We start from the raw sequence: 27,425 nt of genomic DNA, 5'->3' as shown, positions 1-27,425 counted from the left end.
TCCCTTTTTCCAAATAAATTATTATTACAGTACTAGAAATATAATGATACAAGAATAGAAAAGAGCATAGAAAAGCACAAAAGGCATGAAAGTGAAGGAAAAACTGCAAGAAAACACAGTTAAAAGTTTTACATTTCAAAATAACTAACTTCACTATTTCTCAAATACTTAAAATATGCTTAATAAACGCATTGCTCCTCTGAACACTTTACAGACACTTCCTGCTTCATCGTCTTGATACGGTTTGACATTCTCAGAGAAGCATGAATTCAGTCTCTGTCCCCAAAATTCCTTATTTTCTTTTAATATAATTCACTAACCAAGGCTTCTTTAAACTCCTCCTGCATTTTCACCACTGTTAATTGTATTAATCCAAACTGCTAATCAATTCAGTTTCAGGTTGTTGTTGTTGTTGTTGTTCAAAAAAGATATTATCTTTCCAGTATAGGGTGATTTCCTATAGTTCCCTGCAGCCATTGACACACCACAGTATTTTGCATATAAATTAATCTTAATTACGTTGTGGCCCAAGACTTCAGCCTTCATTTTGCATGCCTTCCAGCCACAAGCACTTGTGTCTACTCTATTCTTCCTGTGCATCAACTCATTAGCAATTTGGAACTTACACACATTTGTTTGCATGATTAGGATAAGCTAGCAATTTCCCATCATCTTTCAATGTGCCTGCCAATTACCTATACGTATTTTGATTTGCAGTTCCTCATTCAAGGCATCAGATAGCCACCACATCACATCCTATTGCTTTTTTAGCCAGATATGCTCATTTTGATGTGTGCATTCTTGGTAGGGGAAGAGGCTTGTGCCACACATTACACAGTCAAGTTGAGGCATTGTTTCTGCCCTTCAGAGGTCAGCTTCCACGTTCACAGCTAAAAAGACTACACTTCTCTCTTATTTATGAACCATGGGTGTTCTGTTGATGTGAGAGGAACCATGTCAGCATCTTGTCTATACAGTTGTACCTCGGAAGTTGAACAGAATCCGTTCCAGAAGTCCATTCGACTTCCAAAGCGTGGCTTCTGATTGGCTAGCGGAAGCTCCTGCAGACAATCGGAACCTGTGAAAAGCCCTGTCAAATGTTTCGCTTCACAAAGAACATTCAAAAACCGGAACACTCACTTCTGGTTTTCAATCGTTTGGGAGCTGGAACGTTAGACTCCCAAGGTGTTCGGGAGCTGAGGTACGACTGTATAGGAATCGGGTAGGTGATAAAAGTGAGCTATTTCTTGTTTGATCAAAGTTCCATTTAGCCCAGAACTGTCTTCTTCAGAGATGGGGGAATCAGTGGCTCTCCAGATGTTGTTGGACTATATCTCCCATCAACCTCAGCCAGAATGCTCAATGCTCAGGAATGATGGGCGTTCCAGTCTAGCAGTGTTCGGAAGACCACAGGTTCTTCATCCCTGGTCTATTCTGACAGGGAGCAGCAATTCAACAATTCTCCAGGCAAGCGTCTTTCATAGTCCTGCTACCAGACGTTTTGACAGAAGACTAAAAGCTCCCCCACCGAGACAGCAAGCAACTTCTGCTGAGCCAAGACTTAAAGAGACTAAGACTTATTTATCCTGCCCAAGGAAGACAACCTCAGTCTTACTTCCACAAACTGAATGTTTTTGTCCATTCAAGACAGACTTACCTGCAGAGTCTGTAGAGTGTCGGATACCAAAGTCGTGTACATCTGGAAGTAGTGGTACAGTTGCTTCTTCAGAGCTTGCTGCTGTCTCATGGTCTCTGGCAGAACCTTGTAGAAGACAAAGACGACAGAAAGTATTTGGAACAATCCCAGGTCAAACCTGTATAAGACTACTCGCAAAACCTTTAATGCGCTGAAAGCCCTCCTAAAAGTCCCATTAAAACAAAAACAGTAACACTCTAGTGATAGCAGAGGAACTGGCCTATTTTAATTTGAGACAGGAAAAATACAATTTATTAATCTACCTACCACCATTAGCAGAGTTTACAAAGTCTTTTCACACTTCAGTGTAAAATGCAATCGATGAGAACTTGGAAAACATATTTCTAAGATGTAACGCCAACATTTGCATTCTGAAAATCTGATTGTGCCCCCTCTTCTCTCTCTCTCTCTCTCTCACACACACACACCAACTATATAGAAGGCTGTACTTTGAAAATCAACTTTCTAGATCTCACAATAGCAGAGCAAAGGTATTTATCCTACCTATCCCCACCCACCTCCTCTTGCCCATACAGGCTAAACCAGGGGTTGTTAACCTGGTCCCTACTGCCCACTAGTGGGCGTTTCAGGATTCTAGGTGGGCGGTAGGGGGTTCTATAGCGCTAGCTGAATCCTCCTTCCATCAAGCACTGGTGGGCAGTAAGGAAATTTTACCATCAAGAAAGATGCATTAGTGGGTGGTAGGTATAAGAAGGTTGACTACCCCTGGGCTAAACCAATGGAATAAAACATGTTTTGAAAGCCTTAAGTGTTCATTGAACCACATTCATTGAATCTCTGCATAATCTGCACCAGGCATCCCCAAACTTTGGCCCTCCAGATGTTTTGGCCTACAACTCCCATGATCCCTAACTAACAGGATCAGCAGTCAGGGATGTTGGGAAATGTAGTCCAAAACATCAGGAGGGCTGAAGTTTGGGGATGCCTGGTCTGCACCTTCCGCTCCCCAAATCCAGGATAAAACCCTATTGTTTACATCTTAGCCATGCACTACTGCTCTCACAAAGACATCCAGGACTATATGAAAGGATAGACGGGGAAAGCTTTACTCACTAAACCCATCAGCTTCTGGAGTAATGCGACGTAACTTTCCATGAAGGCAGAGATCCCCAGAATATCATGCAGGTTAAAGAAGCCCTGTTTGCTGTTCTTTGCAAGTCCATACAAAGGGGTTACGAGCAACTGGCAGCTTTCAGTCAGCACTCTAAGCAGGGGCTCTTGATGATCTGTTGAGGAGTTTAGAGCCTCAGTAGCTTGGATGAAGAAGGGCTTTACTGAACCCTCAGCCTGCACCAACACTTTGTTCAGCTCGACTCCAGCAGAGAGTACGTCTAAAGCCACACTAAAGCAATGGCCCTCATTGCTGGACTTTTTCAAGTAGTCACTGAATTGCTGGATAACTTCATCGCTCTCTTTGAAGCAGCCACTTTTGCAGAGGTAACGGCACCTCACCACAGTGAGCTCAAAGATGCAGAGACAGTCCTGGAAGGCCAAATGCGCATCCACACCCCTCTTTTCCAGAAGGGCAGCAACCAACAGGCGGAAGAACTCTGCACTGAGAAAATGGGCCTCTTCCTTTCTCAGAGGACTCCGCTGGGCCTCAAATGTCACAGCTGCAATGGAGGCATGCCGGGCCACCTTGGAGGTGAAGTACGGGGCCTCCTGAGGCAAGAGGTTGGCGGCATCGTTCTCCAGAAGCACCAAGAAGCGTACAGCTTGCAGCTGGGTGGAGAGCACGGCCCTGAGCTCTGCTGGAGTCTTGTCCAGTTTAGCCCTGCCATCCACGCTCTTCCACAGCACACCAAAGGTGCTTTGGGCAACAGCCGCATAGTCATGAGCAGGCACCTGGGGAGGCTGGTACTTCAAGAGTTCCTCATAGAGGAGATCAGCAAACATTAGGCAAGAATCAGAGGAGCCCTGAGCAGCCACAGCCCTCAGCAAATGGTACAGCAACTTTTCCAAGTAGAGAGGAATATACTGGAGCCTTGATGCAGTGTAGCCGCCATAGGCTGCCTTGGCTAGGGCCTGGAGACTTTCCAAGTGAGCAGGGCAGTCCAAACCTTCACCAAGCCTGTGGATGCAAGCCCGTAGGATTCTATCACATGCTGTAACCTGTTTGGAGGCTTGGCTTGGGCAGTCTGCATTTTTGGGTTCCCCCTCAAGGCATTCCTGAAATTGAGAGGAGACTTTTAGTATCATTGTTAGAGCATCTCACCATTTTTAAAGTTTACTAAGCCCCTTCTGGAGGCAATGTATCTATGTGTACCAAGAACGGGGAACTCTGTGGCCCTCCAGATGTTTCTGAACTTCAACCACCATTAGTCCCAACCAGCATGGTTCTCCATCACTGATTTATTCAAACAGAAAAGCATGCATCTAGAGTCCCATTTGGGCATTGTGAGAGCTGGCATTTCTTCTCCAAGCACAGCCATGTCAACTTAAGTAATGGTCAGTTAAAGGTTTCCAGAAAGCTCACAAGCTATCCCCCCAATAACTGGTATTCATATTCACAGATACCGTATACTGTTTCTAATTCTCGGGATTCCATCTACTCACCATGGCGAATAATAGCCATATAACCCTCTTTCAAAAGCCATTCATTATCAACACATCTAGCAGCATTACCTTCAACTCAGACAACAAAGTCAGTGTTTCTTGGGAAGTGCTGGTCCGCGCCACAAAATCCACGTCTTTGAGGAACTTCATCTCGCATCCTGCAGAAAGTAAGAATACAAATAAAGTTACCAGCTCATACGCAGAGCTGAGCCAGGTCTCTCTCTCTCATTTAGTCTGGTCCTATATCCCTCATCTCTACCTTGTTACAATACAAAATCGTTACAGTGTCACAGAATTGGAAGGGACATTGAGGCTCATCTAGTCCAACCCCCTGCAATGCAAGAATATTTGAGTCACATCTCCTATCTTGGTGCTTAAACAGCAATAATTTACACCAGAAAAAAAAGGGCTGCTACTGGTGGCGACAGTGTGTTGGCAGCAACTAGAAAACCATAAAATAGGAAGTCCCAACTAGACCAGAGTTTACTGAGCTCAAGAAAGGCTTCCATATCTGAACTGCTACACACACAAATATTCCTTGAGGCTCTCACTGTTGCTTGCATGCCAATTCCTCTCATTAGGTATGGAGCATAAGAAGAGCCTGGCTACTAGGTCATTTAAAGGGGTTAATTGATTGTATTGCTAAGCCACTTTTCATTCAAATGAACCTCTAAGCAGTTTACCAACAATAAACAACAACAAACAGCAATAAATAAATGACAACATAGCAGAACATAATAGAGCACCACAAACACAGCACAACTCGTATAAAGCAACTGACAAATAATCAATTAAACAATCTACAAAACACTATTAACGAAGCAGCAATAAAGAAAACAGGCTAAACCTCACAATTACATCGAAAGCCATATTATATGCTTAACAAATTAAGACAGCATTTATAGTCTATGGGGTGGGATTGGGAAAGGACGCTTTGAAGGGCTCCGAGTCTGCAGGGCACCTTTTACCTCAATGCAGCCCCTGCGGTTCAAGCCATCAAATTCCTCCCAAGCCCGCCAGTAGCTACACCGAATTCCGCCCTGAGGGGTGTTCACACTGACTCCAAAAAAACACTCCACAACCCTCTTCCCAGGCTGGGCTCCGGCTCCGCCACGTTTCGGAACAGAAAACCGGTTCGGCTGCTGTGGAATATATATATATATCTGCCGCTATAGAAATAACTCGGCTCGGATTCGGATTGCGCCGTGTAGACGCGCAACCCCCCCCCTCAGTATCTTACCCCCAGTCTCCCGACGACCCCTCGAAGTCGCTCCCCTAACCGGCAGCCGCGCGAGGCAAACAAGCGAGGAAGCCTGCAAGCGGAGCCGCGCCCCGCGCGCTCCCCGTTCAAATCGGATCCCGCGGCCAATCACCGTTGCCGCCTTGTAGCTCCGCCTTTCCCGGGGAAGTCCTTCGCGGGCTGCGCTTCCCGGCTGCGGAAACAGCGTAGCGCCTCGTGGTATTTGCTCCGGCTGCTGCTTGCTGCAAGCGAGCCCTACCTACGAAATGCATTGCCGCTTTGCATAGGATCGCGTATGTTATTGCTGCGGCTAGTGATGGTCCACGGCGGACCCGTTGCCCTTGGATTTGAACTTACGAGAAGAGATTTCGACTAAACGTCGGGAAGAGCTCTCTGACAGGAAGAGCTGTTCCGACAGTGGAACGGTCTGCCACTAGAGTTGGTGGTGGGCTCTCCTTCCTTGGAGTTTTTAAAGCAGAGCTTGGTTGGATGGATGGCCATCTGCCACGGGTGCTTTTGTTGAGATTTATGCATCTCAGGGGGTTGGACTAGACCCTTGGGGGCCCTTCCAACTCTTCAGACCTATGATTTCCTTCCGCACGTGGATTCAAGGGATCGGATCCTTAGCTCACCGTTCTTGCAGAAAGCTGGCGAAGTGGGCTCCGCTCAGCTCCAAATCTGCAAGCCTCTTAGTTGGTTTTTGCACGGTGTTTCATATTTTTGTTACTTTCGCGTGCCTTTATTGGGAGAGAACATGGGCGTAGCCAGGATTTTTGTTAGGGAGGGCAGGCTTTTGTTTGGAGTGGGGCAGAACCTCATATTTGTATTGATTTCGATAGATTAGGGGGCAGATGCCCCCCTGCCTACGCCCATGGGGGAGGAGACTTTTTTAACAGGGGAAATAAATAGGACTGGACGTGCTCTTCTTGCTTATGCATCCTGAGCATTTGCCATTATTTACTCTGGTGTAAGCCGCACTGATTTCAAGGCGTCTTACTCCCAAGCAAGTGTCGCAGTAAAGGGGGAAGGGCGAAGGCCAATCGACAGTGCAGGAACAAATCCCCCCCAAATGTTGTCCTGCGCAGAATGAACGGATTGAAGTCCGTGGAGAACCTCCCGCTTTTCCGTACGTTGTTGGATTCCCAATTCCCATCAGTCCCAGTTTGCATAGCCAATGGCCAAGGGAGCTGGGGGTCCAGCCTCCTGGATGCCCACAGGCTCTCCAACCCTGCGGGGAGCCCTGCACGCACAGGATCGTGGTGGTCGAGAGCTTGAGAGCTTTTGCACCATGGGCTGTCTTGATACTGTGCCACCGCCAGCTTCTTTGGCCGCGATTGCTGCAAGCAGCCCACGGACGCCGTCGGTTTCGCTAAGTGGGGAATCCACTTCCAGAGGGGAAGTCGCGCACGACCGTGCTTTGCGACAGTCGGCGCCAAAAGAGAGTTGGGTACTGTTGCTGCTGCTGCCACCTTAAAAGACGACATAGAATTGTGAGTGCAGTTTGGATAGAAGCCGTCGGAGCAACGGCAGCGCGTGTGTGCAGCCGTTTTGCTCGACGGTTTGTTGAGCTGCAGTTGGTAAGGAGGTCGCTGTTGCTTGCGTCCCGATGGCCAGCAGCTCCAAACCTCTCCAGCCCGTCACTCACGTCATTTTTGACTTGGACGGAACCCTTCTAAATACCGAAACCCTTTACACTGAAGTGATGAATGATGTGTGCGGCCACTACGGAAAACAGTTCACTTGGGAGGTGAAATCCTCCATCATGGGCAGAAGGGAAGCGGAAGCTGTGGTGATGATTCAAAAGGCGCTGGACCTCCCCATAAGCCCAGACCAAATCTTGGAAGAAAGTAAGAAGAAGAAGAAAGAGTTGTTCCCCAAATCCGTGTTTTTGCCAGGCACAGAAAAGCTCATCCGCCATTTGCATCAGCACAAGATACCCATCGCTGTGGCTAGCAGCTCCATTAAAGAGGCCTTTGACATGAAAACAGGCCACCACCAGGCCATGTTTCAATTATTTCACCATATTGTGCTGGGAGATAACCCGGAAGTGAAGGCTGGCAAGCCAGCGCCTGATATTTTTCTGGTCTGCGCAAAGAAATTTGAGCCTCCGGCCCCTCCAGAAAAGTGCCTTGTGTTTGAAGATGCGCCCAATGGGGTCAAGTCAGGCATAAGTGCCGGCATGCAAGTGGTCATGGTTCCGGATGAAAAGCTGGCGAAAGAGTTAACCAAAGAAGCTACCCTGGTCCTCAACTCCATGAGTGACTTCAAGCCAGAAATGTTCGGCTTGCCAAAATTTCAATAAGGGATAGTGTTTCATGTTGACTCCCTTAATCTTACCATATTGGACAAAATAGCAAACTCCTGATTTTTATTTTTATTATTATTATTAAAAGGCTCATCAGTCAGTTATATTCTCCATTTCTGCCAGCTCATTTATTGAAATCCGTGAATGCTAGAGAGAAAAATGGGGCATGCATGCTATGCCCCTCTTAGCAGTTGACTTATGAAAGTCTCATTTTTGGCAGTGGCCCCTGCCCCTCCAAAGAGGTTTGACCCTGAATTACACAGCCACTTGGGGAATACCAGACGGGGTGGAAATGGGGCAGGGGAATCCTTGGGTGTGAATGCAAACATTTCCCAAAGCTCGCCTACTGTGTTGCCTTGTATTTTGCAATGATCTGCCTTCTGGTTTTATTTACTCGTTTTCTTATTGCATTTGTCTCCCACCTTTATTAGCCCAAGTGAGCATATATGATTCTCCCCTTCTCTAGAGATAAGTTAGGCTGAGACGGTGGACAGGGCCACAGTCAACTACCTAGTTCTTTGCATGAACTGGGGATTTGAACCTGGGTCACCCATGCTCTAGTCTCCCAACCACTCCAAACATAAAACTCCACCTTCTGGATTGAAAGGGAGATGGCACAAAGTAGAAAACGTTATTCTGCCACCAAAGTCTCATTTGTCTCAAGGATTGTTGCCCAGCTAACTCTATAGATTATAAACCTGAAGGCTTGGCCTTGTTTGTGTTTACAGAAGTACAGGTTTTTAAAAAGTAATTTATAAGTTGTAAGCTGTTTAGACATCTCCGCCTTCACTTTACATCTTTATGAAGGACTACTCAGAATGTAACTAGAAATTTATAAATTTAAACTGAACCCTTATCATTTACTACACATCGCCCATCTAGCTGGGTTTCCCCAGCCACTCTGGATGGCCTCCAGCACACATAAAAACATTTTAAAAAAATCAAACACTAAAACCTTCCCGATACAGGGCTGCCTTCTGATGCCTTCCGATGTCTTCTAAAAGTTGTGTAGTTGTTTATCTCCTTGACATCTGGTGGGAGGGTGTTCCACAGGGTGGGTGCCACTACCGAGAAGGCCCTCTGCCTGGTTCCCTTGAACTTCACTTCTCACAGCAAGGGAACTGTCAGAAAGCACTCAGAGCTGGATCTCAGTGTCTGGGCTAAATTATGGGGCTAGATTAGATGGCCCTTTTTGTTAGAAAAGTAGAAAATACTGCACTGGGACATGGCGGTATTTACTGGGTGGTTGGGTATTACAGGGATCCTGCAGTGAGATAAAATAGCTCATTGGATGAAGAGCAAGTACCACAGAAAAACCCTTGTCCCTACTCATCCTTTTTACTTGGTATAACTTCCCTGCCAATAACCATGGTTTCATGGCTTTCCTCTATCTCCACTGTGGAGGATTCCTCTTCAATGACAATATTGTCTGCATGGCTTTCCACTGAGTATGTTTCCTCTCGAATTACCAGGTCCAGCAGAGAACCACACTTCAAACAAGTAGTTAGACACTCGCTTTTTACCTCACTTCCTGGTGTAATCACCACTACAGTTTCTATTTCACGAGTCTCTATTGCGGGGGTCTTGAAGCAAAGTATCTCAATCCCAACCAATGCTGCACTCAGCAGCTGGAAACCCGCAGCGATATAGCCTACGTAAATAGAAGGTCCAATATGCTGCTCGCTGGGAATTGGAGGCAATTCTAATTCTGGGAAGTCTGGGAAGTTGATTTCCCCATTTTTCAAGACAGCAGACATGTTCCATATGACAGAAATCAGGACAAGTATCCCTGCAAATAAGTTCAGGAAAGCTCCAATCCTAAAAAAGGTTAACACAAAATCCTTATGTATTCTGGGCTCAAACACATTGTACAAGGCAAATGACGTTAACACTAGGGCCGCTGAATTCATAAGGGGAGCCAATGCCATTAAGTCCTGAGCATAAAAATTTTCCCTTGGGAGGGTTGGATATTGCTCATTGAGATCTTCACAATGCCAAAAAGCATTGCCATCGTTAGAAGGGTCTCTCCAAAAACAGACAGCCCAGATTCCAATCCAGACGTTTCCAGAGGCGATTCCCTCAATGTTTTCTACACGCCACACTCTCCAGTTCACACTGGCTGTTGTTGCAATGCACATCACCCAGCCCACAATCCCCGTCAAAAACGCACATAACTGGAGGCGAGAAACTAAGCTCAGCCACCTCACCAACAGAGAGCCTTCTCTCAACCGCAGGCGGAGTTTGGAGAGAAGACTCGGGGAGACATTGGCAGGCATCCTGGAAACAAAAGAGAAGACAACATGCAATGAGAGAGGGAATAACAAGCATGTCTAGTCATTGAAGGACATCCTCCCTCCTGCATTCTTCCCTCCATGGTCAGAAAGAAGCAGCAAAAGAAAGAGTTCCCCTGCTCCCTCCCACCCCCTGGTTAGGTATAGACATCTGATCCAGAGAAGCCGACACGCATACTTCCTTCCAACACACTGCTACTGATTTAATATACTGTTGCATCGTTCCTGTGAAAATGGTCATAACCTCAGCAACCTGTTGTGGTTGGGAATCTGCTCATGATTTCGCTGTTTTGCTATCTGCCACTGCAGCTATCCTTTTCCACAGAGCATAAACACACCTGATGTCGTAGTGAGGAATGGTTAAGCCATAAACTTACGTGAAATGCGTTCTTCAGCTAGACTCTAGTATGCCAGGAATAGACCAGTATTTGCTAGGGGCTCCTGAGCCTCAAGAAGACTGAGCTGCTGACCACTGGGCTGACGTTCACCTGAGTAGCCGGACACAGCAGCAACTGCTCTGCAGAATTCTTAGGTCAGTTAGGCCTGAAGTCAGATTCAGAGCAGTTCCAATAGGGAAAATGGTGATAGGTGTACAGTATCTCAGTACAGATTTGTTTGATGGTCCTGAATGCATTTCATAAAGGATCACCATTTACAAGAGAGGCTAATAGAATTAGGCCTTGAACAATAAGAATTTCCTTGGCAAAATTATTGAAGACTCCTTACAAACCTATCATTCTTCTTTCCCATCACATCTTGTTTGGACATTATAGTAAGGGAGAAGATCTTTGCTCTTTTCCTTTGCGCTGGGACCACATGAAATTTTGTGCCATGGGACCCCATCACTCACACCAATACAGGCAACACCATTTTCAGAACCAAGATGTCCATGATTTAAAATCGTTTTCTAAGACACTTCAATCAAAATATTTGTGTCGCTTGCTTTCTGTTCCTTTCTGTGTTGATGCTCCGAATGTGAGCTGCTCAGCTGCATGCAGTTTCCACTGCAGTGTGTGTGTTTGTTTGTGTGTGTGTGTGATTAACATTCGGCAAAGCAATGGGCCTAAATCAGGGGTCCCCAAACTAAGGCCCGGGGGCCGGATGCGGCCCAATCGCCTTCTAAATCCGGCCCGTGGACGGTCCGGGAATCAGCATGTTTTTACATGAGTAGAATGTGTCCTTTTATTTAAAATGCATCTCTGGGTTATTTGTGGGGCCTGCCTGCTGTTTTTACATGAGTAGAATGTGTCCTTTTATTTAAAACTAGTGGAATTCAGCCCGTTTAAAAACGGGCGCTAGAGCGCGTGTCTCGGCAGAAGCCGGGGCCGTGGCGCCACCTCCTCGGCCAGGACACCATGGGCGCCGCTAGGAAAAGGAGAGGTGTCGGGGCTCAGGCAGCCAAGGGGCGGAAAGGAGGCGGCGGTGGGTGGATCCCAGGGCCAGCGAGCCTACTCCTCCTCTTCCAGCAGCCAGCCAGAGGCTATGGCGACGCCCGTGAGGAGCCGCGAGCGGCGGCCGGAGCTGCCGGCTCCTGCTGCTGCTGCTGGAGGAGGAGGAGGAGGAAGGAAGGAGCCCGGAGCTCGAGGCGGCCTCCCCGGCGGCCCCCTCGGCTTGACGCCCGCCGCCTCGGCCCGGGCCGCCCTCCTCAGCCCGCCGCCTCCTCAGCTGCACATGGCAGCGGTGACTCTGTCGCTTTCCCGGTGTCTCTGCCGCTTCCCCGGTGTCTCCGGCCCAAGTCCTGGCGCCGCTGCCTGGCCCGAAGGAGCCTCCGCCGGGGCGAAGGCAAGCGAGGCGCTGAGTTGCGGCTCTCTTTCCCCGGCGCCGCTTCCTGCCTTTGCCCCCGGCCCAAGAGGCGGCAGTTCCTGGCGGCTGCTTGCCGTCATGTCCCACCAGACCGGCATCCAAGGTACTGAGCCCCTTGGTCTGCTGGTCGTAGGGGGGGAAGGGGGCTAAAGCAGCCTCCTCCTCCTCCTCGCTCTTTAGCGCAAGCACACTGAGGCGCTTGTCCGGCCGGGAGCGGCAGTTGGCAGAGGGGTGGGGGGGGAGAGCGTGTGCGTGTGTGTGTACGTCGTCTCTGCTGTCCAATCCCTGTGTCCCTGGGGCCCATGCGCAGTAACCCAGGGACACACGGGACAACTGGACGCAGGGACAACTTGGACATTATTATATAGGATGCATCTCTGGGTTATTTGTGGGGCTTAGTAATTCGTTCATGTTTTTTTTAAGAATATAGTCCAGCCCCCCACAAGGTCTGAGGGACAGTGGACCGGCCCCCTGCTGAAAAAGTTTGCTGACTCCTGGCCTAAATCCAACTATTCCCCGAAATAACTTTGGGATCCAGCTTTGAAAAATGGAAAGTAGATATAAAATTCAGAGGAATTAAAAGCTGTTGTCTTTTTGACTATTTTAAACATCTTAGAACATACACAAATGCTAATGTTTGAAAGAAGGCAGCAGATGGAGCATTGGAGCCATCCATTCATCTCAGGAGTTGTGACCATTGATAAGGTGAAGCACTCTCACATCCACATGGCAATCTGCACAGCTTTTTTCCATTGCTCATATACGCAACTCCAGTTCTCTATCTGCATGACATCATCCACACCCAAATGCTCTCCCATTCTGTTTCCCCCACTTAATCAGGATACACCATCTCCGTCGAAAACTCGGCTCAATGACAGCCATCCAATAGAAAAGTGCTAACCGTCTTCATGCAGATACAGTTCTGTGCAGGGGTTTTGCCGACAAGTTCTTCCAGAGTGTGGGGATGTTTTCAGGGGCTGTTTGCTTTTCCCTGCCTCCCGTTTCATCCTCTCCTGGGGAGATCTTGGCCATTCCTCCTTCTCCAGGTCTGGTTCACTGGGAAAATAAGAGAGAAGAGGTTTCATGCAAGTCAAGGTGTGCAATGGATCTTCAGGGCATTTGGAAGGAAGAAAAGGTTCAGGAACAAGCGATGCAGCAGCCCCCAAAGCGTAAAAACACATTTGAACATATCGCTCATGAGATTCCCGCCCCCCCTTTATGGGTAAGATAAACCCTCCCCTAAGGTTTTATCTCACAATAGTTTTATCCTACTTGTAGATTTTTAATTTTAAACATGAATTTTAACATTGTATTAATCTGCATTTTAATTGAATTGTTTCTTTTATGCTTGCGTTGATATTTTTGTTGTTAGCCGCCCTCAGCCCGGTCTTGACTGGGAAGGGCGGGGTATAAATAAAATTATTATTGTTATTGTTATTGTTGTTATTATTATTATATAAATGTAGAACATCCTGTGCTCCTATTAATAAACAAAGTGGGGTGTTTCATATGATAAGAACAGAGGAAGCTGCCTTATACAGTACCAGACCATTTTTGAGAAATTGCTACAGGTGCCAGTCCACCCACTGGCTACCAATGAGGACATAGCAAAACACAATAACAATATGCTTTTAAAAGAATAGATTTGAATGCCAGCTCACTCATTCCATGCACATTTGTGAAAGGGCGATGGGGTGGGGTGGAAACAGTGAATTCATCACCAGGGGGCTTCCAAGTCCTGGGAATTCACTGCTTGCATTTATTTATAGCAGTGCTTTATTACGGTAGTTATTACAATTATTTGCTCGAATTCTTTTTAAATTTTTATTCTAGTTACATGTCTTATACTAATATCATTTTTCTTGGGTTGGAAGAAAACTTGTTCAAAACTTTCGTTTCAATCCAGTCCTGATTTTCCTTGAAGAATTTCCGATGGACGCTGATCACACACAACCTAGTCAAGAGGTTCAAAGCCTTCTGAAGGGCCCTGAATGGGGTGGGGCCTGCTCATGGATACCCTTACCCTTCTGCCATAACTCTACGCAACATTATGCTACTGAAATGGTTATCATTTGGCAACATGTACATGGTAAGTTTCCACCACATTCTGATGTGGCAAAAAGTGATAAATCGCCCAGAGATCTACCAGGAGATGTACATCATCCTGCCCGCCTGGGTACAAAAGCAGGAGGGGAAATCAAGGCTTACACATCTGTTCACACGGTAATCACAAGTTAGCAAGAGGAATTCTTCAGTAATAAGTAGAACTGTCAGCCTGTGAAAAAGATCAATTAAATATCCACATAACTGAATTATTCGGATGAAAGCAAGCATGATTGGTTTTCTTTAGGTGACACATCTGCATGGCACAGCAGGCACCATTTTAGAAAGAGCACATCCTCCTGTGGAAGAGAGGATACCTTTTCTGAAATGTAGAAAGCTGCAATAATCTGCACCGTAAATCGGAGCTAGCTTTGAAAACGAGATTTTATCAATTAATCAACGACATGTTGCAACAACACTTGCATTTGTGTAAAGGAATGAGTCACTCACAGAGGACGGATTTTAAACCAGGGGTGGGGAACCTGTGGTCCTCCAGATGTTGTTGTACAACAAAGCACATCCTTCTAGCCACTAGCTATACTGGCTTGGGGCTGAAGGGAGTTGGGAGTCTGGCTATCCAGCCCTGATTTCAACAGAGCACTAAATGGAACCTTTGTGTCAAGAGGCAGACTGCCTCCCAGTATTAGGTTCATCAGAGAAAATAGGAGTTTTCTGCCCAGCCATTGCTGGGAACGTTTGGGCCAAGACTCTAAACCAGGAGTGTGGATAAAGAATGCTACTGGCTGCAAGTCCTACCTGCAATCATGATCCGAGGCTGTTCTTTGTGTCTCCCCTCCACGAGATTTCCAGAGGGTGGCAACATGAGAACGGGCCCTTTCTGCAGGGGCTCCCCGTTTGCAGAATGCTCTCCCCAAGGAGGCTCGCGTTCTTCTTCCACCAGGCCTTGGGCTAATTAACATTCTACGCCATTTTAAATGTGTCTGTAGGAGTAGGTGAGAGCTTATGCGTTTGTTTTTTGTTTGTTCTTATTATGTACAGCGGTACCTCGGGTTAAGAACTTAATTCGTTCTGGAGGTCCGTTCTTAACCTGAAACTGTTCTTAACCTGAAGCACCACTTTAGCTAATGGGGCCTCCTGCTGCTGCCGTGCAATTTCTGTTCTCATCCTGAAGCAAAGTTCTTAACCCGAGGTACTATTTCTGGGTTAGCAGAGTCTGTAACCTGAAGCGTCTGTAACCTGAGGTACCACTGTATTTTGTGTTTTCATCTTTCTTTCTTTCTTTCTTTCTTTTTGCTGTGAACCTGAGATCTTTGGATGGAGGGTGGTATGCAAATTTAATAATAAAATAAACAATAAATTAATACCTGCACTTTACCTGCTGTAAAGTGTCTCATACTGGTCATTAACAACACTTACCACACCTCCACCTTTTTTAGTCTGAGCATCCGTTACTATGAAAACATTTTCATGCTATCTTTCCAAGTGTAAACACAAACTAAATATCAACCGTGAAATTCCCTGAAACGAGAAGTATTTCTCTTTGCTTTATAATTTAACCTCTCCTTTTATATCTCTATTCTAAGCATTCTAAATTTTCTTTTTCCAAGTAGTCTTGTACATATTTCCATTCCCCCATTATCTTTTGCCTCGGAACATTCCTAATTATTGCAGTTAATTTCGCCATCCTCAGGTATTCAACCAGTTTTTCTTGCCATTCCTGGACTGTTGGTAAGCTAACTCCTTTCCATTTCGATGCAATCAAAACCCTTGCCGCTGCACATGCATAAAGCAAGATATTTACTCTGTCCTTTGGGACATTTGAAGCGGTCATACTTAAAAGGAAGGTTTCAGGACTTTTTTGGAAAGTACATTTTAACAGCTTTTTCATTTTTTCATATATCTTATTCCAGAATTCCGCCACCTTGGGGCATGTCCACCAGCAATGATAGAAATTTCCAATTTTCCAATTCTACAATTCTATGATTTCTATCTCTGTCTCAAGACATTTGCTAAAAGACAACCCTTTCATATTCTTTCGCTTGATAACAGAAGTTGTGTTTCCTGTTACGGATCAAATTATGTGGAAAACCTTTCAGGTTCTCCTTTCTGCCCGTCCTCTAAAAATGTTGCAACTCTAAAATCAGTTATGTAGTAGGAAGGGAGAAGTTTGAGCAATGCAGGGTCTTCATTTGTGCGCATGAAGGGTTTGCCCTCTCCCTTCCCTCCTACGCTAGCACACCCAATGGTCAGGAATGATGGGAACTGTAGTTAAAGCATCTGAAGAGACACCAATACTCAATCCTGGGCCTGAACCATGAAGGTCTTACCATATTACCCCCCCCCCCCAATTAACACTGAGAGGAGAAGCTTTATGTATTTTATTCTTTTCCATAAGCAGAGGGTTGACAACATGGAATTTGGCTGACATTATGAACAAGTTCAATACTGATAACAGATGGTCAGTCTATCAACCTCACTGCTCACTTAAAAAAAAAATAGAGGGCTGTGTCCTTTTCAACCATTACTTTCCACAATCTATCCAGGATGAAGTGGTAGGAAGCAATCCCCACACCCTCACACACAGAAAATTTGGTAGAAGTCAAGGTGCCTTGGGAATCAAAAACTCCACGGTGCAGAAAAGAAAAGCTATGCTTGCCACAGATCAAATCCGATGGGGATCAATCCTTATTGAAAAAGGCATAGAAAAGATTCTCCCTTGTGGGGAAAAAGGACACACAAGAGTCAGAAGAGACTCTTGTGTTCTCTCTGCAGAGTCCTTGCCTATATACAGTACCAGCACTGTGATGTGCAGCAGACGACTGGCCAACTCCAGAGCATCTTCCCCCAAGAAAAAGCATCACATATCAGAGCTCAGGAGAAGAGACCTCGCTTTGACCAGGTGGACTGGGCAACCTGAGCTCTGCATTGTTACGGACCACCGTGAAGAGGCTCACGACGGCCAGAAGGGCCATCACCATCATGACAGAGCAGATGGTGAACATGTTCCTGGTGCCTGTCTTGTAGTCGCTGTCGTGGAGGATCAGCAGGCCGAGGCATGCCAGCAGGTTGAGCGGGACGCGGAACCAGTGCACGACACCTGCCTGGTCCTTCTCGGGGATCACCTTCTGCCGCAAAAAACCCATAGAAGGGAAGTAGAGCCCGCAAGACAGCTCAATGAGCAGGAAGGCCAAGAAGGACTCGGAAGGGTTCTCCTGCCCAGGGTTGGTAGAGAAAGTCAGCATGAAGAGGGAGAAGAAAACCATCAGGACTGAGAGGGAAAGGATGTGCATGGGCTGCAGGTGGTATTTCTTGGAGGTTGCGACGCGGTAGAGTGATGAGCCTGCCATGCTGGCCGCCATGAAACTAGAGAAGACTATGCCCAGGGGTGGGTTGTGAGGATCCAGGACAGGAGTCCAAAGGAAGATGAAGATGTAGATGACACTCTCAAACAAAGCCTGGATGGTACCCAAAAGCAAGACCCGGCGGTCTGAGAGGAGGCACTTCAAGCCATCAGTGCAAGTCCTCGAGAGAGCCCTCTTCTTGCCATAATTTTCATCCCAGTTCTTCATCGCCAGGACACCTGCCAGCATGAGAAAGGGGATGGAGACCATGAAGGGGGCCACCGGGCCCAGCCCCAGCCATTCTGCAAAGACGTTGGCGACCACGCCGGCTCCGATAGCGATGATGCCATTCCAAAAAGCTGCCTTGGAGAAGGTAGCGGGGATCCACTCGGCCGGGAAGTCGTGGCGTTCCACGTGCTCGTGGACGTACCACGCCTCGAAGGCAGAAAAGAGCAGGGCAGTGGACAGCCCCCCTAATATCCTTCCCACAATGAGCACAAAATAATCCCAGGAGAGCTTTGTGAGGCAGCAGATGGAGTAAGTCAAGGAGAAGAGGATGCAGGATTTCTTACGGCCCAAGCGGTCAACCAAGGAGCTGGAGACCAGCCCAAACAGCACGCTGGAGGCAAAGCCGCAGACGTAGATGATGGTGATCTGAGCCTCCAAGAAGTGGTAGTGGTGGTACAGTTTATAGAGATAAGGTCCTTGCAGCCAATCAGCGGCAAGGGCCAAGAAGTAGACCTGATAATAGTCTAGCTGGAACCGCAGGAAGGCTGGGTTGGAGCAAGACCTGCCGGTGATCTTGGAACGGCAGGCAGAGAACTCCAAGCCAATGCATATCAGCAGGAGGAAGGCAAAAGCAACATAGGCAGTGACCAGCATGGTGTTCTAAATCATCGTGTGCATCGCATCTCCCGATACCTGCTCCCAACACACCTGAAAGAGAAGAACACAAGAGGTACGGATGTAACAATTTGCACTAGGCAGCTTTGCAGCAAGACTTGGAGGTGGGCAGAACAGAGTTTATCTGTGGTGCATTTACACTTCTGAAAAAGCTTGGCACAAACTGTATGTAGTCAGTGCACACTTTGTGCAGTCTTAACACACTCACACACCCCGCACACTAAAGATGACACCCCGCCTTGCACAGATAAATCCTCTAAGCTCACCATTATGTTGGAAAGGCTGTGGAGAAAGAGGTTCCTATATTCATGTATGGTGGGAGTGCCCTGTGGTCCATTCCTTTTGGGAAAAAGTTTTTAATCTGACCTCCAAAATCACTAAACAATCTATCCCTCCGTATTATCACTTGCCGTATTATCATTAGATTTGACACCAAATTCTACCCTTAAATCTAAAGAATCCATTTCCTTACTGTTCACAGCAGCTACCGGTAGACTAGTTATTGTCCAACAATGGAATCTAATACGGTATACCAATAGAGGTTTGGGTTAATAACATCTGGAGAATTGCTCTATCAAAACGCCTCACATACCATCAGTGACAAATCAAAGGCATCTCCGAAAAAGATACCTTTGACACAATCTGGTCTTTTTCTCTTTTTTTGAAGAAGAACAGGATATTTTAATGCCACCATCATCACAGAGGTGTCTGTGGAGGGGGTATATTGATTGAAAATATACAGTATTGTATTATAACTGTATTGTAACTTTTGAATACATGTTTTTAAATGAATGAATGACAACACCGCAAAACTTTGAACACATTTTGAAACAATGAGTACATTAAGTGAACATTTAATTGCCTGGCCATCTGCAACAAATGGGAGTCACCTCCAGGTATTGTTGCTCTTTGTTATTTTATATGTGTTTAGAAAATCAATAAAAAAAATTGGAAAAAAGAAAAAGAAAGAAAGTTTTGTGTAAACTAGAAGAGGGTCAATTTCTCCTTTCATGCTACTAATATTTATAACTAGCTGGGCCCTGCCACGCGTTGCTGTGGCTCAGTCTGTTAAATGGAGCCTCAGAGTCCGCCTTCAGACTCCCCTCACTTTCAGAGCCCCCCTGTTTTACGCATCCCTGTGACTCCCCCCACCCTGTCCTGACCCATGACCTATCCCGCCCCCTCCTCCCCCCCTGGCTCATCCCTGTGATTGGGCGCACCCTGTCCTGACCCATGACCTATCCCGCCCACCTCCTCCCCCCATCCCCCACCCAGGCAAGCCTGGAAAGCAGTAGTCTGGAAAGCAGCCTAGGCCTAGTCTGGAAAGCGGCCTAGTCTGCAAAGCCAAGCCGAGATGCTGTGGAGAGGGAAGCTTTCCTAGGTGCAGTACCAGTGTAGCCGTCACTAGAGGGCGCTGGTTTGCAACCTCTCCTGTGCTCCCAGCATGCACTTTCATATGATTTGTGAGTTCTGAAACATGGGGTTTTACCTGGTGTAGGTGACACAAACTTTCCTATAGCCTTCGGACATTCACATGTGATGTTGTGTCAAAATTACACCTCAATCGGTCAAGCGGTTTTGGTGAAAAGTGGAAACACACCCACATGCTCAGTTTACATTTATATATATATATATATAGATACACTGCTAAATGAGCCTTCCATTCATAAGCAATATAGCTCTAAGTACCAAAATGCTGGCTATACACAACAAAAGATCAATCATCTTCAGGCTGTTTGTTAAGTGCCCTAGAGCAATGCTTCTCAATTGTTTTCTAACCCATGTTCCATCTTTGCAATTACAGAAATCCCATACCTCCCATCTTACTTTAATTGCATTTTTAAATTGATGGAAATTAAATAAACTTGATTATTATTATTTTACTCATATTGTACATATTCTTTGGCAGGCATCCCTAAACTGCGTCCCTCCAGATGTTTTGGCCTACAACTCCCTAGCTAACAGGACCAGTGGTTAGGGATGATGGAAACTGTAGTCCAAAACATCTGGAGGGCCGAAATTTGGGGATGCCTGTTCTTTGGGAACACTCAGGTCCCACCCACCTGCCCAATATATTCATATGCTTCACCGGTGGAAAAACACTACTCTAGGAGCGTAGTGGACTAGGTGAACCTCTGGTCTTCTCCAGCAGGGCAATCCTTAGGTTCACAAGCCACAGAGTGGTATTTCTGAGCATACAAGGTGGTGTGCGTATAACAACGCGGCTAGCTTCCACATATACATTAGCTTATCTTTCAATTTCATCTTGTAGTTCTTAAAGTTGGCAGAGACAAGAATAACAAATGAGAGAGAGTGCAAAACCAGAAGCATATGAAGATTAGTAGCAAAAAGGAGTTAAGGAACCTAATGTTCCCTAACCTAACCTAACCAGGGATGCGGGTAGCGATATGGTCTAAACCACTGAGCCTCTTGGGCTTGCCAATCAGAAGTTGGCGGTTCGAATCCCCATGACGGGGTGAGCTCCCGTTGCTCTGTGCCAGCTCCTGCCAACCTAGCAGTTCAAAAAAAAATACGCCAGTGGAAGTAGATAAATAGGTACCGTTGCAGCGGGAAGGCAAATAATAATAATTACATTTCTGTGCACTCTGGTTTCCACGGTGTTCCAGTGCACCAGAAGTGGTTTAGTCATGCTGGCCACATGACCCGGAAAACTGCCTATGGACAAACGCCGGCTCCCTCACCCTGAAAGCAAGATGAGCTCCACAACCCCATAGTCACCTTTGACTGGACTTAACCAGTCCTTTACCTTTTACCTAACCTAACCTCAAGATTGTCCTGGACTTCTAACTGGCATCACTCCCAGCCAGCATGGTCAGAGATGAAGTATCGAACAATATGTGAAGGGCCGCAGGCTCTCCACCCCCAGGATAGAGGAATGGGGAGCAATGCTGGGCATTCAAGTGAGAAGGGAAGAGACAGATTTGTTCTACTGCTAAAGCCAAATTACTTTAAGATTTTCCCCCCACCACCATGAGAGATACAATCCATGCCTACCCCCACCCTAAAATAAGTTGAGACTTTTCATGATGCCCAATTACTTTCCGCATACCAGAGTCAAAGAAGAGACAAAAATAATGCATACTAACCTTGATCAGCGTCCCACACTATATGCAAAGTAAGATCTGTTGCAATGCTCTCCGCTGCCTGAAACATAACTTCATTTTTTAAAAACTGAACCTTAACTTTTGGGAACTGCAAGGAAGTGATTGCTCCAGAGTCCAGAGACTTAAGTGTAAAGCAGCCCTCTCAGTAGCTCAGATAAACTACTGTGTAAAGACCACCGGGATAGTGAGAGCCAAAGGGATTGGCTCCAAAGGGAGATATGGCAGGGGCAGCAAGAAAAGGCAAAGCTAGCAAGGAGACCCCCGAGGAACTATCTTGCACCTCCTCAAAGCTAAGAAAAAGAAACTGAGTGAGCCTGAGGTTACTAGAGGCTGCTACAGCCAAGTATTCCTCATGCTGTTTCAAATGCTTCCCATATGAGCAGTGAAAAACAAGCTCAACCAGCTAAACTAGCCATCTCCTCCACCACACAGCTTGGGAGCAATCAAGAGTACAGTAACTTTTTGGCTGAACTACAAAACTGTCTCCCAAGGACTCCTTTGCAGCCTATCATTAAAATGTCTGTAATAACTCTACAGCCAGGAGGCAAAAGCCACTAAAAATATCTGAGAGTGTAATATTATTGTGGCAATCCTGAATTACAACTTTCCTACAACTCGGCTATGGAGCTTTTAGCTCTCATGTTAACCCGATAAAGATCAACACCCACACCTTACCTCTATGCAAATATTAACAATGAAAACCAGAAAGAGCAGTTTAAACTCAATACTTCAGAAAGCAATTGAAAACGCATAATGTTTCCTCACAAACCCCGAATGTTTTGCCTCTATAACCTTCCATTGTAGAACTAATTATCACTGATCCCTAAAAATGTGACTCTCTCTATTTACTGGTCAGACACCTGTCCTATGCAGGTTTTCAATTTATGCTCAACTCTTCATCAGATTCATCTCCAATGCCTGTAGTAGGAGATTTTCTTTAGAACAGAACAGCCACCTGCTTCACAATAGTATTAGGAGAATAGAGGAACTAAGAGTACAGTATTTTATTTCCCCAAGCTTTAAAGGAGCAGCACAGTTTAGATCTAAACAAAGCATGAATGGGCTTATTTGGCTTTTGCAATCAGATTTAGGAAAGCGTGGAAGTCTGGTATCCTAAAATCAGTGCTTTTTTTAAGGGAGAACTCATCGGAACTCAGTTCCAGCATTGCTCAGGTGAGTTCTGGCAGCTCTTAGGTGGGTGCCATTGCCATTCTAAGAGAAAGAGGGAGGTGTTCATAGTGAGTTCCGGCACCTCATTTTCTGGAAAAATAGCACTGCCTAAATCCATGTAATAGTACCTTAAGTTATTTGTTTTTTAACTGTGATTTATTAACTCAAAAGTATTAGTTACAGAAAATATACTGTACTAACAACGCAATCCTGTGGATCCAGAGTGGCTGGGGCAACCCAGTCAGATGGACAGGGTACAATAATAAAATTATTATTACTATTATTACTATTGGGAAGTATGTCCTATTGAACTCAATGGGGCTTACTCACAGGAGGCAAGTGTGCACCCTAAGTAAATTAAGGCAGGCAATGCCAACACAGTGTCCTCAAAACACTGTGTGTACTAGATTTAGGTTAAGCTATTAGCTCCCAAGCCACAGCAGCTCAGCAACAGAAGACACTTTGACTAAGCCTGAGGAGGGGGGGCAGGCTTCGATACACCTCCTCCCCATATAGCCCAAATCCCTACACACACGGCACTTCTGAGGTGAAACAGAGAAAAGTTCTCTCCACACCACCAACCAGGGGAGATGGTTGCATGCAGAGCTAGGGTTGCCACCTGTCCTGTATAATTCAGGATTGTCCCTATTTCAATGCAAAATGTACGTCCTGTGTTGATCGTTTGCCCTGTATTTCAGGTCTTTTCTTTCTATCCAGGTCAGCCTGGATAGCTCAGTTGGTCAGAGTGAGGTGCTGATAACACCAAGGCTGCAGGTTCCATCCCCTTATGGGACAGCGGCATAGTCCTGCACTGCAGCGGGTTGGGACTCTATGATACCCTCGGGTCCCTTCCGACTACATACATGATTATGATAATAATAATAGTAATTATTATCATTATTTATACCCCGCCCATCTGGCCAGGTTTCCACGTGATTCTATGATTCTCTCTGTCCCTCTCTCTGCCAAGTTAGGGAACCTCTGCAAAGGCAGGTGTGTGAAACGTCATGTAGCGGAGTCAGGCACAGGCAGATTTACAATTTCATGTTGTGTGTGAGTTGTAAGATTGTAATGGATTGGGGGGGAAAGGGAAATAAATCGCGCCCCAGAACAAAGGTGGCAGCCCTAATGCAAGAGTACCCTCCACCCGCATTTCCAGAGTGGGAAGGGGAGGAAGCAACATGCCCTTCCCCGACCCCCGCTTCTTGCAGGGCACCCTCCCCACATTCCTGCCCCGCGAACGAATTCGCCTCTCCCCCCCACCAGCCCTCTTCGCTTCCGACCCTTTGGCCGAAGGGGGGGGATTCCCCTCCCCTAGCCGCCCTACCGAACTCCCCCCATGGCCCTTCCCTTTACCAACCTGCCTGGGTCTCTCTCCGGCTCCCCTCCCCTCAGCCCCGTCGTCTCCGCCGGGGGGAGCTCGTGCTGCATGCCCGAAGCCTCGCTTCCGCTTCCGGAGTCGCTGTGCTGCCTGTCACGTGACCCGAGGCCGCAGGCCGCGCGCTCGGCCTGTCGCGACGCTGCCCCCTGGAGGCGAGCGCTGCGAATGCAGGCTGCTTGTGGCGTAAACGGTCTGCTTGTGGCGTAAAACGTCCTGCTTTTTATTTGATACAAATTTAATTTAACAGCAACAACAATAATGATTTCTTTTGCGTCTCTTGCAGGAGGAGGGTTTAATTTTTATGGTGCTCCACCACGTATTAAAAAAAAGTACCTCTAAGCGGTGTACAGAAAACTAATTTGCAGAAAATACTAAAAATGAACTTAAGGAACTGCAGAAAGAGGGGAAGGAAATCAAGTGAAATGTTAGTTACTGTAAAAGTATTGAAATGTATAAAACTGAAAATCGTGTGTGTGTGTGTGTGTGTGTAGCTAACATGAAATGGGATGATCAATTCGTTTTTCTCCTCAGCCTCCAGGTTCTCACTGAGAAAGTGGGTAGAGAAATGTTTGCCCTCCCTTTCTCCAAACTCTACTAGAACTTACCGTAGAAATGTGCAGTTGGAAGGGACCCTGAGGATCATCTAGTCCAACCCCCTGCGATGCAGGACTATGCAGCTGCCTCATACAGGGATCGAACCTGCAAGCTTGGCATAATCAGCACCACACACTAACCGTCTGAGCTATCCAGGTCCACTTGTGGACATCAATGAAGCAGGACCAAGAAAAGGAAGTACTTCCTTCATACGGCACATAGTTAAACTTTGGAACTTGCTTGGGGCTCATGCACGCTTCTGCTTGTCCTGTGCATTCTAGGCACGGGCCTAAGTGGGTTTGCCTTTGCTTCCCTCTGGAAAATGCTAAATTGGAACAAACAGCAGTCTGCAGAAAACCTAATTGCTGTCCCCCCCCCCCCCCGATTCAGCCCTAAACTGTAGGTTTTCCCAGGAAAAAACAGTGAAGCATACGGAACTGTGGATTAGCCCTTGGATGGCTTTCAAAAGGGATCGGATGAATTTATGGAGGACAAGGCTGTGTCAGTGGCTGGCTGCTAGCCACAATGGCTATGCGCAGCAGGTGTGGGAAAACTGTGGCCCTCCAGAGGTGGCTGGATTGCAACTCCAGTCTTAATTAGCGGTGCCAGCTGGGGCTGGCAGGAGTTGGAGCCCCACAATATCTTGAGGAACACAGGCTCCCCTCCCCTTCACGGAAATACAGCACCACACTTTTCCTCGCCCTAATTACGTTGTCATTTGATTAGTCCGCAACATTCATTTCAATGCAAAGAAATCATTTTGCAAATAATGGAAGGGGGAGGTAATCAATAACACATTGTTTGGAACCTGAAAGCAAGAACAACTGTGAATACCAATTGCATTTGCTGGATTGAAATTCCATTCCAGACATGGAACAAAAGAGCAAACATTCGGCTGCTTGGAACAAAATGGCTAGGTTGTGCTCAGGTGTGAAGTAAGAGTTTGGTTGACTGGGGCCATTCACCAATGTTTCATGGCAACCTCCCCTCCAAAATGCATTGACAAGCTTCCATACAAGCAATGAATGAAGTTGCATCACTGATGTTTCTTTTTCTTTACTGAACGGATTTTCCACATTAAGAGGAAATGCTTATTTGTTTTTTTAAAGATACAAGCTGGAATTATTATAATGATGACATTATGTGGATAGTGTAAAAAAACAACAACCTTGTTCATGTATGAGCAGCCACGATTCCACAACAAATCTCCAATCTGGAAGCACCTTAACTGTCAGTACGGAAAGACCATGCATGCATGGACTATAGTGGTATCTTGGTTCTCAAATGCCTTGATACTCAAACAACTTGGAACCTAAACACTGCCAGGGCTGTTTTAAGGGTACCCAGCGCCCTGGCGCAATTTTTTTTGCCGCCCCCCCTTCCCTTCGGCCTGCACGGCTCCTGGCTCCGAGTCACTCACCTCTGGTGGCTCCAGATGCTCTCCTCCTGGCGCCGATGCTCGGCGGTGCTCAGCTCCAGGCGCACGGGCCGGCCCAGCTCACCCAGCTCCGCTTCCCTGCCCAGCGGAGGCTGCTGCAAGGGGAGCGTGACTCCGCCGGCCTCGCCGAGCTCCAAGTCCAGCAGGCCCCGTTGCCAGCCCAGCGCCCCGTCGCTGCCACCAGCAGGTCCGCCGCCAAAGCCAGAGGCCCTCCCACTCGGGACACCCATGACCGCCGGCCCCACCGCATCTCTGCTGCGCCACTTGAGGAGCGCAGGGCAGGACCCGAGGAGGAAGGGCCACCCCGCCACCGCCAGGCCTGGAGCAAGGAAGCGGCCTTCTTTGCAGGAGCAGCCGAGGTGCCTCAGAGGCCGCACGGCTCCTGGCCTCGACGCTGCAGTGTTACACTGCAAACCTAGAAGTAAGTGTTCCGGTTTGCGAACTTTTTTCAGAAGCCGAACGTGCTCCATTTTAAGTGCCACACTTCCATTTTGAGTGTTACGCTTCCAATTTGAGTGTTTTGCTTCCAGTTTGAGTGTTATGCTGAGTTCTGTCTGATTTTGCTATTTATTTTGTGGTGTTTTTTTGTGTGGCTGTTTTTCGTTTTTGTAACTGTGTGGAATCTAGTTCAGCTACTGATTGATTGATTGATTGATTGTGTGACTGCAGTACATTGTTTATTGCTTTCATTTTATGACTCAATGGTCTTGTTAGATAGTAAAATTCATGTTAAATTGCTGTTTTGGTGTTTTTTTTTCTATGGGAAAGCGCGCCTTGGTTTTGGAACGCTTTGGGTTTGGAACGGACTTCTGGAACGGATTAAGTTTGAGAACCAAGGTACCACTGTACAGTAAAGACCTTTAACGTTCCTTCAGTAGCACCTTAAAGACCAACTAAGTTTTTATTTTGGTATGAGCTTTCGTGTGCATGCACACTTCTTCAGATATGCACACTAAAGCTCATACCAAAACTTAGTTGGTCTTTAAGGTGCTACTGAAGGAATTTTTTTCTATTTTGCTTCGACTCAGACCAACACGGCTACCTACCTGTAACTAGACCTTTAACGTTGTTTCAAAGCTTCATATTATATGCTTATCCACTAGGTGGCAGAAAATCCACAGTGAAGTAGTCTGTAGTTCAACATGGCAAGTTTGCCATGTGTTTTGTTTTATGGGAGGTGAAAGGTGCACTGGGACAGAGGCTATATAACTACCTTGGCCCTGGCTGCAGTACTTGGGAGTCAGTGATGATTTGAATTGCCTTCGACGCACATTTGCGGTTAATGCGGTTAATTTCCTCCCTGCCAGCTCAGCTACCATTGCACTAAAACACACGTGTTAATAAGAACCCAGTGAGTCGAACATCTGGCAGCCATGCTTTGAATTGTGCCTTCCCCCAAATAATATTATTAATATTAATATTAATTAATATTATTAATTCCCCCCAAAAATGATTAATTATTGTTAGCGAAGCTACAGGGAACCAGACACAGGGCCT

The 27,425-nt window shown here is 46.6% G+C and overlaps 4 protein-coding genes across 6 annotated transcripts in view; 1 reads left to right on the top strand and 3 right to left on the bottom strand.

The window, feature by feature from the left end:
* The window catches only part of ESPL1 (extra spindle pole bodies like 1, separase), a 45,686-nt gene extending 40,123 nt beyond the window's left edge, over positions 1-5,563 (bottom strand). The window contains exons 1-4 of the mRNA XM_035099532.2: positions 5,514-5,563; positions 4,343-4,431; positions 2,771-3,886; positions 1,658-1,762 (exon numbers count right to left, since the gene is read on the bottom strand). Of these exons, the coding sequence (XP_034955423.1) occupies positions 1,658-1,762; positions 2,771-3,886; positions 4,343-4,423 (1,302 nt within the window). The 5' untranslated portion in view covers positions 4,424-4,431; positions 5,514-5,563. The remainder of the gene's footprint in view (positions 1-1,657; positions 1,763-2,770; positions 3,887-4,342; positions 4,432-5,513) is intronic.
* A 1,509-nt stretch (positions 5,564-7,072) lies between these two features.
* On the top strand, positions 7,073-7,815 carry LOC118081106 (pseudouridine-5'-phosphatase-like). Its single transcript, XM_035107278.2, has one exon. The coding sequence runs from the start codon at positions 7,120-7,122 to the stop codon at positions 7,813-7,815; it is 696 nt and encodes a 231-aa protein (XP_034963169.1). The 5' UTR covers positions 7,073-7,119.
* A 1,237-nt stretch (positions 7,816-9,052) lies between these two features.
* LOC132591765 (claudin-34-like) lies at positions 9,053-13,113 on the bottom strand. Its single transcript, XM_060272092.1, has 2 exons — positions 12,814-13,113; positions 9,053-10,095 (listed from the first exon to the last, which is right to left on the bottom strand). Exon 2 carries the CDS (start codon positions 10,092-10,094, stop codon positions 9,144-9,146), a length of 951 nt encoding a protein of 316 aa, XP_060128075.1. The 5' UTR covers position 10,095; positions 12,814-13,113; the 3' UTR covers positions 9,053-9,143.
* Positions 13,114-16,339: 3,226 nt separating this feature from the next.
* Positions 16,340-23,960, bottom strand: MFSD5 (major facilitator superfamily domain containing 5). 3 transcript variants are annotated; one of them, XM_035099554.2, is made up of 3 exons: positions 23,876-23,959; positions 21,328-21,385; positions 16,340-18,253 (listed from the first exon to the last, which is right to left on the bottom strand). In XM_035099554.2, the coding sequence occupies exon 3, from the start codon at positions 18,197-18,199 to the stop codon at positions 16,841-16,843; it is 1,359 nt and encodes a 452-aa protein (XP_034955445.1). In that variant the 5' UTR covers positions 18,200-18,253; positions 21,328-21,385; positions 23,876-23,959; the 3' UTR covers positions 16,340-16,840. The 3 variants fall into 3 exon arrangements, with proteins under 3 accessions (XP_034955445.1, XP_034955437.1, XP_034955455.1); XM_035099546.2 differs by lacking the exon at positions 21,328-21,385 and having other exon boundaries at positions 23,876-23,960; XM_035099564.2 differs by lacking the exon at positions 23,876-23,959 and having other exon boundaries at positions 21,328-23,764.
* Positions 23,961-27,425: the final 3,465 nt, after the last annotated feature.

Source organism: Zootoca vivipara, chromosome 2 (assembly GCF_963506605.1).
Source record: "Zootoca vivipara chromosome 2, rZooViv1.1, whole genome shotgun sequence".
Classification (NCBI taxonomy): Eukaryota; Metazoa; Chordata; class Lepidosauria; order Squamata; family Lacertidae; genus Zootoca; species Zootoca vivipara.
Note: the sequence above shows the minus strand (reverse complement) of the source record. Positions and strands in the feature narration are given on the sequence as shown.